This window comes from Piliocolobus tephrosceles, chromosome 13 (assembly GCF_002776525.5).
Source record: "Piliocolobus tephrosceles isolate RC106 chromosome 13, ASM277652v3, whole genome shotgun sequence".
Lineage (NCBI taxonomy): Eukaryota > Metazoa > Chordata > Mammalia > Primates > Cercopithecidae > Piliocolobus > Piliocolobus tephrosceles.
This window is the reverse complement of record NC_045446.1, coordinates 12,996,874-13,013,279: the sequence shown is the minus strand read 5'-3', so window position 1 is coordinate 13,013,279 and position 16,406 is coordinate 12,996,874. Positions and strand designations below refer to the sequence as shown.

The window sequence follows — 16,406 nt, the reverse complement described above, 5'->3', positions numbered from 1 at the left end:
CCATGAGTTCTACAACAAGTTGTTGACGGTAGCTATCAGGGATAGCTTTTTCTGCTGCATCTTTGGGACGGGCAATAAAGTCTAGGTAGGGTTCATGTTGTCCCTTTCTGACGGCCATAAAGGTTGGGCATACTTTGCCATCATCTTGAATCTTATCCCAAGCACCTAAGCAACATTTTCACAGTTGTTCAATAACCTCATCATTTAGGTATAGTTTGGTTTCAAATTGCAGCCCACTGACCCAGTCCCAGTAACTGGTCAGCTGTAACATTAACAAAAGGATTGGAGCCCTGATTAAGACAAATATATTCCTGGACAGCATCAACCCCACCAAGTCCTGAGTTGTAAATACTGGGATTTAGATAAGATTGACTTTGCTAAAATTTCCCAGTCATAGGGCACCAAATGTTTATCTTCTGCCAGGGCTTTTAATGTGGAATGGACAAAAGGAGAGTTAGTGCCATTTTGTTTTACTGATTCCTTGAAATCTTTTATGAATTTAAACGAAAAACTTTCCCAAGTAGCAGGAAGTAGCTGAACCTGACCTGGATGTATGGGGTCAGGTTGAACTACCGCCTGAACTGCTGGAATACCAGGTACTGGCTGTGCCCCAGTGGCAGGCAGTTGTGGAGCTTGATTATTTCCCTGAGCAGCCTGATTGTCGGGCTGAGGGGCTTGATTATTAAGCTGTTGATCTTGATGAGCTGCAGGGTCAGCTGCTTGCTGAGCAGGATCAAAGGACTGTGGGTGATTTTGTGCCACTGGGGTGGCGGGTACTGGAGGTTGTAAAATTACAGGAAATTGCCAGGCTTCAGGATCCCCGTATTCCCTTGCCTGAGCTATAGCCCTCATAAGTGGAGTGTCATTTTCAGGAATGTATGTAACTTGTTGCTTATGAGCGGCAATGTTAGTGTTGGCAACAGCAGTAGCAGCCGGACTAGGAGCAAAAAAATGGTTGGAATTTTGAATGGAGGAAGAGTTGAGAACCTGAAGGCCAGGATGAGACCAGATTATCCGCTGAGCAGTCTTTCATGGGCCTGAAATCCAGGCTGCCATGGCAACTGCAGACCAGGCTTCAAGGGAGCCTGAGGCTTCAAGGGAGCCCGATGTGTAGAAAAGGAACCAAGCTTCAAGGGAGCCTGTGACTCCAAGGGAGTCCGATTAGCCAAAAGGAACCAGGCATGAGAAAACTAGGCTGTAGAGGGATAGGGTTGAGGGCCTCTTTACTGGGCGAGAATTGTTATGTCATCCTATCTCATGTTACAGCTAAATACAGCACATCCTGGGTGCCCAGTTCATTCTGTGTCTCCCAGAGCAACCAGCCAACCATATTTCACTGGCTCATTAACCAAAACAGGAAATAAATATGAAGAAAACTGAGCTCTAAGCAGCACGTAACCTGGCCTGCATCCAGGAAATAGAGGACTTTGGATCCTTCTAACCCTACCACCCAACTGGCCCCAGTACATTCGTTCTCTCAGGGAAAAAGCGAGGTCCTGACAGCAAAGAAAAGGGAATAGGATCAAGAGATACGTGGCTGCTGGCAGAGCAAGGTGAGTCTGCTTAATCTAGTGGTTGGTAACTGGGAACTGGTGATAAGGTTTTTCTACCAAATGAGACTTACGGCAAATCAGTGTGGGTAAAGGATAGGCAGAGTGTATTGTACTAGCTTTACTGGGTCTGCTCCAAGAGAAAGAAAGACAAAGATGGGAAATGGAGGGGGACGGGAGAAACAAAAAAAAAAGAATGTTTTAAACCACATCAGAATTTCTAAGTAGCCTAGAAAAATTGAGCAGTAGAAGCCACCCAATGAACATACACTGCCTTGGCAATGGGGCTTCTCTTGAGGAGGATAATCTCCATTTAACTAATATTGACATAACTGGGACCTTGGAGGATTCTTGTCCACTCACCCCGTTTCCTTTTCCAGAAAATAAGAAAATTGAACTCAATGTTGTCCAAGAGATTTTCTAGTTCCAAAATTTTGCTTTCAGCCAGTACTAACATATGCAAAGCAGCACTCTAAACACTAGGAGAGACCAGGCACAGTGGTGCACGTCTGTAATCCCAGCACTTTGGGAGGCCAAGGTGAGCGGATCACCTAAGGTCAGGAGTTCGAGACCAGCTTAGCCAACAGGGTGAAACCCCATCTGTACTAAAAATATAAAACTTAGCCGGGTGTGGTGGTGGGCGCCTGTAATCCCAGCTACTCAGGAGGCTGAGGCAGGAGAATTGCTTGAACCTGGGAGGCGGAGGTTGCAGTGAGCCAAGATCGTGCCACTGCACTCCAGCCTGGGTGACAGAGCGAGACTCTGTCTCAAAAAAATTTATAATAGAAAATAAAATAAACACTACGAGAGACACAAAGATGGAAAAGACGGACCCCTTGCCCTCCGGTAGCCTTTACCTTCTTTGAGTCTTAGTTCTCTCATCTGTAAAACCGGGCTGGTAAGAGGATGAAAGGAAATGTATTTGTAAAGCACCTCTTAAGTGCCCTATAACTGATGTCTATTATTTGTAACGTGGGATTCATAAACTTGTAGAGGGTTAAGATGCTCCAATGAACTAGAAGAAGTAAAAGTCCTCTTTAAATGTAAGTACAAGTCCATACGTGAGGGACAATTCTGTCGCATTTATTTTTTGGCAGCATGAATTCGATGACTTCAGCAGTTCCAGTGGCCAATTCTGTGTTGGTGGTGGCACCCCACAATGGTTATCCTGTGACCCCAGGAATCATGTCTCAGGTGCCCCTGTATCCAAACAACCAGCCACAAGTCCATCTAGTTCCTGGGAACCCACCTGGTTTGGTGTCAAATGTGAATAGTCAGCCTGTGCAGAAAACTTTGAAAGAAGGCAAAACCTTGGGGGTAAGTGGGATTTCCCTTTGCAGGCCACGGACTACACAGCTGGACTGACGGCAGAGGGGAAGGAAAGGCCTGGGAAATACACAAACACTACATCCCGGAAGTGAGGCTGAGCCGATCGCGCCTTGCCAAACACAGGTCTCTTAGAAAGCTCAGCTGCACGACATCACCGGGGAGGCCTCTGCATAGGCCTTGTATTTTCTGATTTAGGCATTTTAGGAAAGAGAAAGAAAAGCAACAAAAAAGCAATACGCTTGAATGTTGATCCTGTTGCCAGGATCCACGCCCAGCCCAGTGGCCTCAGAAGAAAGGGAAAGGGGTCCCAGCAAGACCAAAGCAGACCACAAGGTGGAGTCAGAATCCAGTAGGATGGAATCAAATAATAGCCCAACAGGAAACAACGCAGGTTAGGCAATCAACAATATAAATGCTCACAGCAACCCCTGAAAGGCTGTCCTGCGCAGGACAAGGAAAGGCCCATTTCACCGTGTAGCCAAATGATGATGAGTATGAATTCGGATGCAGACTGCCCGAGCTCCGACCCTAGCACTACGGGAACATAAATTGATACAACCCTTAGGGAAGGAAATTTGTAACTGTCAAATTTGCAAAATATCCAATAATTCCATTACTGGAACTTCATCCTCCAGATATGCCTGTATCCACAAAAACTGTGATATATATGAGCTTATTCATTGCAGCGTGGTTTGTGATAACAAAAAAATTGTAATATCCATCAATATAATACTGGTTAAGTCAGTATATTGTGCATCCAAAGAATAAAACGTAGTGGAGCTATAAAAAGCACAAGAAAGCTCTTTATGTAATGATAGGGACACACCCCGAGATATGGAGTTAGTGGAAGAAAGGGGCAGACACTGTGTATTATTTGCTGCCATTTATGTGAATTTAAGGAAATAATATATTTGTATTTGCTACCACGTGTGTAATATACAAACATACATAGATGTTCTTTCATTTACAATGGGATTATGTCCCAATGTACCCATCATAAATGTAAAATATCATAAGTCAAAAATACATTTAATACATGTAACCTACCAATCATCATAGCTTAGCCTCACCTACCTTAAACATGTTCAGAACACTTAGGCTAGCCTACAGTTGGACAAAAATCATCTAACACAAAGCCTATTTAATAATAAGTTATTGGATATCTAATGTAATCTATTGAATACTGGTCTGAGAGTGAAAAGCAGAATGGTTGTATGGGTACTCCAAATACGGTTTCTACTGAATACATGTCACTTTCACACCAGAATAAAGTTGAAAACTCTTTGGTTTTTTGAGACAGAGTCTCACTCTGTCACCCAGGCTGGAGTGCAGTGGCACGATCTTGGCTCAGTGCAACCTCTGCCTCCTGGGTTTAAGCGATTCTCCTGCCTCAGCCTCCCAAGTAGCTGGAATTACAGGCACCTGCCATCATGCCTCGCTAATTTTTGTATTTTTGTAGAGACAGGGTTTCACCATGTTGGCCAGGCTGGTCTTGAACTCCTGACCTCAGGTGATCCGCCCATCTCAGCTTCCCAAAGTGCTGAGATTACAGGTGTGAGCCACTGCGTCTGGCCCACATGGCACTTTTTATAAGGACACCAGTCATATTGGATTAGAGACCTGCTCTACTCCAGTGTGACCTCATCCTGGCTAATTACATCTGCAACAACCCTATTTCAAATAGAGTCACATTCTGAGGCACTCAGCATTAGAATTTCAACATATGGATTTGGAGGAGGGTTGGGAGAGGGGAGCATAATTCAACACATAACAATATCCTAAAGAAACAAGAGACGAAGGCAAAGATTTACATACAAGGATGTTTATCACAATGTTACATATAATAGAAAAAAGTAGAAATAATCTTACCTGTCCAATAACTCCATCTCAGCTACTCCACAGACCATCCATAATGGGATCTGAGCAGCCCCAAATAAACATATGTTCCAAGAATACCATGAGGACACATTCATGATGAAATACTAAATTAATAAAATTCAGGGCCGTGTTGTGCTATCAAGGTATATATTTGAAAAGAATAATGGGAGAATACACCAAAACGTAAACAGTTGTTTTCTCCAGGCGGCGGGGAGATTATACGAAGTTTTTATTTCATTTTTATATTTTCCATATTACTTTTTAGACCATGAAAATAAAACATATATTAAAATTACAAGTAGGCTCATAGGGGAGGCAGGACCCAGCCTCAGAAATAAGACTTCAGCTTGTGGCTCTCCTGACAGGCCATCCAGATCATCATCGGCCTGGTTCACATCGGCCTCGGCTCCATCATGGCGACAGTTCTCGCAGGGGAATATCTGTCTATTTCATTCTACGGAGGCTTTCCCTTCTGGGGAGGCTTGTGGGTGAGTAACACAAGTCCTCCTGCAGTTGAGTTCCCAGAAGGTGCCAAGGCACTCAAGGCCACCTTGCCAAGTTGTGCAGCTGTACCCTGCAGAAGGTTCCCAGCCACCCAAATGTGGGGGATAGGAATCCAGCCAGCCCTGGCCTTGTTCCACAAGTATATGAGTTTGGTGGGGCCACCCCAACAAAGTGTAGTACCACCGGTTGGGTGGCTTAAACAACAGAAATTTGTTGTCTCACAGTTCTGGTAGTTGACAGTCTGGGATGGAGATGTTAGCAGAGGGGTTTCCCCTGAGGTCTCTCTCCTTGGTTTGCAGATGGTTTTCTCCCTGAGCCTTTCCACAGCCTTCCCTCCATGCCTGTGTCCTAGTCTCCTCTTCCTACAAGGACACCAGTCATATTGGATTAGGGTCCCCCCCGATGACCTCATTTAACCTGAATTACAGCTTTAACAACGCTATCTCCAAACACAGTCACATTCTGAAGCACTACAGATTAGGGTTTCAACCCATGAAATTTGGTGGGAGATAGAGGGTGTGGACACAATTCAGCCCATAATATCAAACTACAACCCCGCAAGGTGACTTCCCCTCAAAAGGGATGTATTTACTTTTTTCTTTTTTTTTTTTTTTCTTTTTTTGAGATGGAGTCTCATTCTGTTGCCCAAGCTGGAGTGCAGTGGTGCATTCTCGGCTCACTGCAATCTCCCCTTCCTGGGTTAAGCAATTCTCCTGCCTCAGCCTCCCTAGTAGCTGGGATTACAGGCGTGCACCGCCATGCCTGGCTAATTTTTGTATTTTTAGTAGAGACAAGATTTCACAGTAGCCAGGCTGGTCTCAACCTCCTGACCTCAGGTTATCTGCCTGCCTCAGCCTCCCAAAGTGCTGGGATTACAGGTGTGAGCCACCGCACCTGGCCAAAAGGGATGTATTTTCTTAATTCACAAAGAAAACATCCACATGTAAAGAACACACTAGGGATAGCCCCTGGCATTGTTGAACATAGGACCACAAACCTGAGCTCCAGGAGGAAAACACTCAGCAAAAGTGAAGAGTGGCTTCCCAGCTGTACAACAGCAAGGGTGTGAGTGTTCCAGCAGTGGCGTCTCAATCTAGATCTGCAGATGGGCTTTGGGTGCTCCATTTTGGCAAAATACCTCATATGTTAAAGGTGCATTATTTTTCTGGAAGGGTCCATAGCTTTCGTCAGATTATCAGAGTGATCTGTGACTCCATAAAATGTTAAGAACTACAGTCCTTCCACGTCAGTTTATTACCTTTATGGTTCCTTTGCAGTGTCCCCCTGCCCACACACACACCCACACACACACACACACACACACACACACTCCTTCTTCCCTCTCCACCTTCCTTTCTCCTTTCTCTCCCTTCTGTTACAGTCTTTCTCCTGACTCATACACCTACATGTGACACTAATGCAACTTTCCTCATAAATGGCACAACTCCAAAGTAACCTAGGTGCCAGTCCAAGTCACTCTGCCTCATAAGAGTTAAATAAAATAGCCTAGAGCTGTCTCCATCCCCCACAGCCACATAAGGTCTGCAAATGAACAGGGCTCCTCTAGCGAGGCTCTGCACGCACCCAAACGCAGAACTCAGCCCCTTTTCCCTCCCACTACCACTCACAAGATACCTGTTCCTGGATCTCCGACCTTCGTGGAATGCGGGGCTATGGAGAGGTCTAGCATCACGGTCACCCAGGCCTACCATTGAGCACACAATGCCTGCCACTGAGCACTGGATTCCAGCAAGTGCCGGTGAGCAGCAGGCAGTTGTCCTGGCATCTCAAATGCCTCACTGACCACGCCGCCTCCCACCAGGCTGCTGAGTGCCTTCAGCCCTCATGACTTTCCTCCTTTTGCTCTGCAGGGCAGTTGTGCTCTTTGCTGCTTTCTTGATCCCAGGACTGTCTTTCTATTTCCCAAAGATCAATATCCTCTTCTGAAACAAACGCCCATCTCCTCTGGCACCTCAGAAGGACTGAGAGGGACATCGAAAGTCCAGCCCTTCCTCCCCATCAAATCTCTACAAACAGAAGGGTGTGAACCTGAGAATTGTTTTTCCACTCATGGGAGAATATGGCCTTGGCCTTGGAAGGCAGAAGCTGCTGGAATAAGTTTTCATTGTAAATAACCATTTCCACTCTATGGCACATGCATCTGCCCTGGGTGGGAAGGAATATGGGTTGAGGGTTAGGAACATGGAGTCTGAAATCAAGCTGCCTGGATTTGATTCTCAAATGCATGTGCCATAGAGTGGAAACAGTTATTTCCAATGAAAACTCTGCTGGATGATGTTGTGTGAGTTGTTCACAATCTCCAAGCCTTAGTCTCCTCGTTGATAAAATGGCAAGAGTAATAGTGCTTGATGGGCCACCATGTGGTTAAATGAGGCGAGGTTAAATAAGCACTTCGTGTGTTGGGAGGAGGGCAGTGATGGGTTGCTAGTCAGTACACGGCTTCTTTTGGGAGTGATGCAAATGTTCTAACTTAGATTGTAGTGATGGTTACACAACTCTATAAAATACACTAAAAATAATTGCATCATATACTTTAAATGGGTGAATTATATGATATATGAATTATATGTCAATGAAGCCTTTTTGTAAAAAGCATTTTCTATAGTGTCTCACAAATGCTAGCTCCTATTAAATCATAGCTCATGCCCTCTCATACCACTGTTGCTAGCCCATTGGGCCAATGATGGCAGGCAATTCCATTAGCCACAGTGCCTGCAGAATACCAGTGTTGGATGAAATGCACACAGTTGACATCACCATCCTGTATTTGATGTTCAGCATCATAAGGACACAACGTTTATCTGAGTAACTAAAAGTCATTTGTCCAGATATGCAGACAGGCAAGGATTGATTTCAGGCTTCTCTCTAAAAGCGTCAGAGAAGATGCTGGTAACCCCTTCCTTCTTCCCTCCAGAGCCCCCAAACCTAACTGAATCTTGATATAAAGATTGGAAAACAATAGGGTGTACATGTGGGAAAATAAAATACAGGGAAATAATCCAACATTTATTGAGCATCTACTATGTGCAAAGATATGCTAAATGCCAGATATAGGGCATAAGTTATCTCATGACAATGGCTCTTGGGAAGAGCTAGAAATTTTTCCATTTTGCAGATGAGGAAATAAAGATTTAGAGAACTTAATAACTTACCTAAGGTCAAGAGTTTCTAGCCAGAATTTAAAACCAGGTTTGCTGGGTCCTAGAATATATATTTATCCCACCCCAGGGCCCTTTCACGCAGTGCAGAACAGCTCATTTTTTCTGTTCCCCATGTTGAGCTGATGGTTCCAGCAAAGGTACCCACTGTGTGTGACCAGAATCACAGAAGCCTGGGGAAGGGCACCCTAACCCCTGACCTCTTTCTAAACCCACTCTGTTCTGCACCAGTTTATCATTTCAGGATCCCTCTCTGTGACAGCAGAAAATCAGCCACATTCTTATTGCCTGGTAAGTTACACTCTGAGACCAGCTCTTCCAACTAGAGACTTACAGAATGGTATCACAAGGGGGAAAATAAAGTCACATACGATTCCTCCAGCAGCCTTGCACCTACTATAACCAGACACAGGGTGCTCTGCTCATACAGACTGGCCACAGGAGCCTGGCCCTGGAGTCACATGTGGAAAAGTCCCAAGAGGATGCAGAAGTGAGAAGGGGCAATACAGTCACCTTAGCTAAGGCGTCAGAGTATGGAGAGCGGGAGAAAGAGATAACAGCTTTCCTAAGAAACCCTGCCATGGAGAGGCACAGAGCTCCCAGGGGCCCAGGGCTGCCCTCTAGCAGAGGAAGGAGCCAAGAGTACCTCCAGTACACAGAGCAGGGCTCCGGGGATCCGAAGGAGGCTCAGTCACTTGCTTCCCTAAGGAATCCGGCCAACAGAGCTCTGATAATCAACACGGACAGAGTTTTGTGCTCCCCTAGCAACAGACCAAGAAAGTACCTTCATTTGTCTCACAAGCAGGGTGAGGGTACGCTTTACGAAGGGTAAAGGGACTCAAGGTGACCAGGTTCCTACAACCAGATGAGATCTATTTCAAAGTCTTCAAAAGAAAGCTCAAAATATCGAAGCATATCTTTCTGCACATGGCCCAGAATCATGGAGCATCTGAGCCTATCACATCCCGAGACACTTGAGCTGAGACTTTATTTATCCTATGGGACAAATAGGTCAAGTGTTTCCCAGAAACTATTCTTTTTTCTTTTCTTTTTTTCTTTCTTTCTTTTTTTTTTTTTTTTTTTTGTGAGACGGTGTCTTGCTCTGTCCCCCAGGCTGGAGGGCAGTGGTTTAATCTCGACTCACTGCAGACTTCGCCTCCTGAGTTCAAACTATTCTCCTGCCTAGCCTCCTGAGTATCTGGGATTACAGGTGCACACCCCCATGCCCAGCTAATTATTGTGTTTTTTGGCATTTTGGTAGAGATGGAGTTTCACCATTTTGGCCAGGCTGGTCTTAAACTCCTGACCTCAGGTGATCCGCCTGCCTCCGCCTCCCAAAGTGCTGGGATTACAGGTGTGAGCCACCACGTCCAGCCCCAGAGATTATTCTTGAGAACATTTCTCCCATGCTATGCTCAATGAAGATAGTTAGATGAACTTGGGAAAATCTCTATGTATTGTCCCCTCTCTGAAAGATCTAAAGTCCTCATTAAAGGCTCCGAGAAGTCCTGCCATGATGATCTGTTTACCTTTGCTCAACCCAACTATTTTCAAAGCTAACTTACCCCAAAATCTTTCTTGCACAGAACACCTCTTTACTTGCAGTGGAAATAGGGTACCTGGGATTTGCATTAAGAAACACTTTTTGATGAAAAGACTTATAGAGATGGATAGTGGCAATGGTTTCAGAGCAGTGCCGATGTATTTAATGCTACTGAACTGTAACACTTGAAAATGATTAGGATGTTAAATTTTACATTGCATATATTTTAACACAATTTTAGAAATTGGGGGGAAAGAGAAACACTTGTTGGGTCTCCGTTCATCTCAGCTATAACAGTTTTTCTCGCCCACCCTGACCCTCTGTGTCTTCTTCAGCTGTCTGGCAGTTTGGGCTTGAACATCGTCAGTGCAATCTGCTCCGCGGTTGGAGTCATACTCTTCATCACAGATCTAAGTGTTCCTCACCCATATGCCTACCCCAACTATTATCCTTATGCCTGGGGTGTGGTGAGTATCCCTCTCAACCAAAGATCCTCTAAGTTCTGAATTAGCTCCACTGAGAAAACTCTCAGAAAGAACCTGACAACCAAGCTTCCTCATTGAACATGGTAGGAAAAGGAGGTGCTTTCAGAATAGGAACAAAGTTTAAAGTCCTTGACCCATAGCTTTAAGCACATGACCTTTCTCAGTTTGGGTTTCTGCCTTTGTAAAACAATACCTACCTTGTGGCAGTGTTGAGAGAATGAAATGCAATTTTACAAAGAATGCATATGTACCCACCAACCAGCACCTCTCCTCACATTCTCTGCCTTCTTGCCTATTACTATATGCAAGAGGTTAGTAAACTTATTCTCTAAAGGGCCAATAGTAAGCATTTAAGGTTCTGCAGGCCTACAGTCTCTGTCATGCAGCTATAGCTGCCTTATAGCAGCCACAGAAAACACTAAACAAATGAACATGGCTGTGTACTGAGAAAACTTTATTTACAAAACAGGCAGCAGGCAGGATTTGACCCATGGTTCATAATTCGCCAAACTCTACTACACACTAGCACTGTCCAATAGAAATATGCAAGCCATATATGTTATTTTAATTTTCTAGTTGCCACATTTAAAAGAGAGAGTGAAAGCAATGGGTGAAACTGATTTTAATAATCTGTTTTATTTAACCCCGTATATCCAAAATATTGTCATTTCAACATGTAATCAGTATAAAAACTTGGTTCGCTATTTTGCATTGGGAAACTAAATCTTTGAAATCCAGTGTATATTTTGCACTTACGGCTCATCTCGATTTGGGACCAGCTGCATCTCAAGTGTTTAAAAGCCAGATGGGAATTGTGGCTGCTGAATTGAACAGGGCAGCTACAGATGAGCTACCTGTGTCCCATGTAAATTCAATCCTCCGTCTGCACAACTGAGTCCATCGTCTCCTACCTGCTGAAGTTCTCCTCCCCTCTCCCTCACCCCGTCTCTCCTCTACATCATCAGTCTTTCCCCCTTTACTGGGGCTTTTGCATCAACATTAAGCATGCTTTTGTTTCTTAAAAAACAAACCAACCAACCTCCTCTTCGTTTTACTTCCTTTACCCGCTACCACCATATCTCTCTGACCCTCTTGGCAGACAAATTCTTAAAAGAATTGTCTACACTTACTGACTCCAATCCTCTTCTCTCATATTCTCTCTGAACCTGCTCCAATTAGACTTTCAGCCTCGCTTCCCCCAAACACCTGCTCTTCTCCAAATCCCCAATGGGGTGACTGATCCTTCTTCTCCGAGGGACTTTGCTTGACTTCCAGCCTCCACCCTCACTGGTTGCCCTCTTCTCTGTCTCCTCTGCTAGTTCTCTTTTTCCCAATCTCTTAGGCTCCATAATTGGTTCTCTGGCTTTCTCTCTCATTCATTTATCTATCTCATTTAGTCTGGCAACTTGAAACACCTTGTCTATGATAATTGTTCCAGAATACACGGCTCCAGCCAAATCTTCTCCCCTACACACCACTCTAGCATGTCCAATAGTCAACGCAACAGCTCAAAGTTCATATGTCCAAGTCTGATCTCCAGATTTCACTTCCCAAACCTTCTCTATGAAGTTTTCCTGATTCCAGTTGATGGTAACTCCATCCTTCCAGTTGCTCGGGATGAAACCTTGAAGTCGTCGTTGACCCTCTCTTTCTCTTACACCTCACAGCCAATCCCTCAGGCAATTCTGTTGGTTCTACTTTCAAAATGCATTCAGAATCCCACCATTTTCCCCCAGCCCCTCTACTCCCACACTGGCCCGAGCCACCGCATCTCTCATCTAGTCATGGAAACAGCCTCCTGACTGCTCCCCTTCTCCCACTCTGGCCTCACTGCCGCTGTTGATAGCATGGCCACCAGAGGGGTCCTTTGGAAACATAAGATCACATCACTTCTCTGCTGGCATCTTACTCAGAAAAAAAGTCAATGTCCTTCCAGCAGCCTAAGATGCTGGCCCTTTGGTGCCCCCAGACCCAGGCTCTGCTGCCATCCTCTGGCTCTGCTGCTGAACCACGGGAACCTCCTTGATGTTTTCTCCAACACTCCAGGCATGTTTCCACCTTCAGGCCTGGAATGTTCCCTCTGACTGGGGCACTCTTCCCTCAGACGTTCCCACAGCTTCCTCCGTCCCTTCCTCACCTCCTTCAGATCACTACTCTGCAACCACCTTCCCAATGAGGCCCACCTGAAGAACCCAACACCCACACTCTCCCAGTAACCCACTTCCCTTCCCCTTATCTATCTTTTCTGTAGTCTATGCATCTAACACCCTCTGCAAATGACTTATTTATTACATTTGATGCTTACTGCCTGTCCCTAGAATGAGCTTCTTAAGGACAGGGATGTTTTCTGTTTCACTCACTGTCATACCTCAAATACCTAGAACTGTGCCTGGCACACGGTTGACACTCCGTAAGCATTTGTCAAGGAATAAATGAATGTGCCAGCTGTGATGCGTACTGAGCAAACATCAACAGCCATTAACTGTTGTTTATATTCGATCGGATCCTTATATCTGCAGGAGACGTAAAGACTTATCTTTCCAAGATTCTTAGGCAAACCCCCTCCCTAGAGACGCTATAGACCAAGTCCATGTCATTTATCAAAAGTACCTTGAGTTTCTCGCCTCCCAGAAACATTCTATGACTCCCAGATACTGTAGGATTAAAGTCCAAATTCCTTAGCCAGGTATTTGCCCTCCCTGGGGCGTCTGGCTCTATCTCACTGTGCCCTACAGTTCACCTCCCTTCGACTCTCTCACTCACCCTGAACCCCAGCCACTCCCGTCCACTGGGAGAGGCAGCCACACCAAGTAGGTGGGAATTTTCCTGCTGGGAAAGAACCAATCAGGAGGCACAGACTGCTCAATACAAGAAATTAAGAAGCAAATGCTGGTGGAGGAACTAAGGGAAAGGAAGACGGGAGAAGAGTTTAGGAAAGACTAACCCCAAGCAGCATAGCTAGTTGCCCTGGATTAGAGGGAGCAACAATTTTTGATTCAGAAAACTTGGCTTTTAATCTTTGTTCTGCCAATGATTGATCTTGGAATGAGAACTCGCCCCATGCCCACCACCCATTCCAACTTCAAGCCTCAGTCATCCCATCTGAATGTGGAGGGTCGGGCTGCATCCGAGCTTTACAAAGAATGACCCAAGGAATGGTGAGGCTCCAGGGCTTCAACAGCAGGAATTATTTTTCATCAAATAACAAATATCTCAGCTGCTTGAGGGACCCCTTTTCCATGCAAGATTTTATGTGTAAAAAAATTTTATTTTAAAAAAATTGAAGAGGACCAGCATATTTTGCCCGGGCCATTCTACTCTAAGTCTCTGTGATCCGTTGACTTGGACATCATTATCCTGCCCTCCCCTTTTCTTGGGACAACTGCCTGTACCCTCACCCTCTCTAAATCCCTTCATGAGAATGAACCTCTCATTCCTCAGTGCCCTGAGATATCTTTCTGCTGTTCTGTAGCTCTTACCCCATCTGATGTGAATTATAATTATCTGCATCTGTTTTCCTACTAGCTTGTGCCTGCCAGGATGCATTTCTTAGCAGCTTCTACCAAACCACTTGCTAAATGGAGAGGAAGGAGAAGAAAAGGGGCTGAGGAGAGGCTTCTCCAAAAGAGAGAATTCTCCAAGCATCTGGCTGTCACCAATACTGTTTTTAAAAATCATAATTGAGATAATTGAGGCTGGGCGTGGTGGCTCACACCTGTAATCCCAGCACTTTGGGAGACCGAGGCAGGTGGATCACTTGAGCTCAGGAGTTCAAGACCAGCCTGGGCAACGTGGCGAAACCCCATCTATACAAAATATACAAAAATTAGCCAGGCATGGTAGCGTGTGCCTGTAATCCCAGCTACTTGGAAGGCTGAGGCATGAGAATCACTTGAACCCAGGAGGCGGAGCTCACAATGCTGAGCTCATGCCACTGCTCTCCAACCTGAGTGGTAGAGCGACACTCTGTCTCAAAAAAATTTAAAAATCATAATTGAGAGGCATTTCTTTGGTACCTACTGCATGCCATCCACCTTCGCTATGAAATGTTCTCATGACACATGATTGAAACCCAAATGGCAATGGGAGTCATTCCCGGACCATTTAGATTGAAACTCTCTTCCCAGATACTCTGGAAGGCCCCATTCTCCTGGGTATTCTTGGGTAACAGCAAGTGAGGTTTTTTTTCTCCTGGTTACCTCCTGCTACGGTTAAATTACTTCAGTTTGGGGATCCTTTCACTGACTCTTCTTCCCAAGCCAGAGAAACAGCCCCAATTCCTCCCCTCCACAAAACACCACTGTCACAGTCAAGAAAGTCTTTTCAGAGGCTGACTCTTTCCCAGAGGTTCAGAGGGATGGTGGAGGTTTACATCAGAGCCCAGCAAACCACCGATTACTGAAGATTAGACATCCTTGCTTTGAGAAGTCTTCATTTTTCACAGGAAAAATTCATTTTCCTGTGGCCTCCCCCTTCCCACTATGGTGCTCAGCTCCTTTTTCCTCTAACCATCTCCCTGTTCTCTCTGTGGCTTGTCCATACCCTCCAATTCCTATCCACGGCCTCCCCAGAGCAGTGTCACTGCTCCCCTGTCTGACTCCAGAGCACGCCCTCAGGTCTCCACACCCAAAGCAGCCTCTCAAGGGGCTTCCCTAAACATGGTCATCCCTTTTCCCAGAGGAATACTACCAAGTAAGTGTTGCAATAACAATTCTTTTACCACCACACGATCCTTACAAAAATCCGGTGGGAAATTTTTTCCCAGGCTGAGAGAGGATAGGGGACTTCCACAAAGCCATAGAGTCCATGGCAGGGCCCCAGTGAGAGGTCAGTTCGGACTCCCAGTCCAGTGCTCCTGTCCTCCCCATCTGCTCTGCCTCCAGAACCCTGGATTGGCGATTTCTGGCGTGCTGCTGGTCTTCTGCCTCCTGGAGTTTGGCATTGCGTGCGCATCTTCCCACTTTGGCTGCCAGTTGGTCTGCTGTCAATCAAGCAATGTGAGTCCCAGGGCTCCTCAGTGGGTGGAACGATGCCCCCAAAAAGGTGGAGACAAGGAAGCGCTTTGTGCTTTCCACTGCCTGCTCAGGAGCAGGAGTAGTTCCTCGGTGCCCGAGGCCTTTGGCACATGCCCGTCCTTCTTAGCATGCCCCCTGTGTGCCTGTGTTTTCCAGGTGAGTGTCATGTATCCAAACGTCTATGCAGCAAACCCAGTGGTCATCCCAGAACCAATGACCTCACCACCAAGTTATTCCAGTGAGATCCAAGCAAATAAGTAAAGCTATAGATTCTGGAAGCATCTTTCACTGGGAACAAAAGAAGTCCTCCTCCCTTTCTGGGCTTCCATAACCCAGGTCGTTCCTGTCCCGACAGCTGAGGAAATGTCTCTCCCACTGTTCGTACTCTCACTTTCATTCTTCAATTCAGTCTAGTAAATCATGCTGTTTCTCTATCAAGAAGAAGACAGAGATTTTAAATGGATGTTAACGAAGAGGGCCTCCCTAGGGTGCATGCACCTGCACGTATGCGGGCATCCAGCCTGGGGCCTTGGCACACACACATTCGTGTGCTCTGCTGCATGTGAGCTTGCGGGTTAGAGGAACAAATATCTAGACATTCAATCTTCACTCTTTCAATTGTGCATTCATTTAATAAATAGATACTGAGCATTCAATGTGTTCAAGGCTCTCTTCATGGCAGGAGGGGGCTGGACATTGACATGACACAGTCTTGGACCTCAAGGCACTTCTGACCTCAGGAGAGAGAACACCAGGACATCATGGGAGCAATTTTCACTCACACAGGGCAACATGGGGGAGAAGCAAAAGGAGCACAGAGTGAAGTATGATTTATTCTGGCTGTGATGCAGAAAGGAAAGAATGAGGAGAGCAGAGGACAGGTCTGGTTGGGGGAGCAACATCTGAATGGGGCACTAAAGGAC

General features: G+C 45.6%; 1 protein-coding gene across 1 annotated transcript; it reads left to right on the top strand.

The window, feature by feature from the left end:
* Window positions 1-1,351: 1,351 nt before the first annotated feature.
* Window positions 1,352-16,139, top strand: MS4A8 (membrane spanning 4-domains A8). The gene is made up of 7 exons (XM_023215848.2): window positions 1,352-1,553; window positions 2,648-2,867; window positions 5,123-5,245; window positions 8,672-8,731; window positions 10,319-10,450; window positions 15,352-15,465; window positions 15,640-16,139. Exons 2-7 carry the CDS (start codon window positions 2,649-2,651, stop codon window positions 15,742-15,744), a joined length of 753 nt encoding a protein of 250 aa, XP_023071616.2. The 5' UTR covers window positions 1,352-1,553; window position 2,648; the 3' UTR covers window positions 15,745-16,139.
* The last annotated feature ends 267 nt before the right edge of the window (window positions 16,140-16,406 follow it).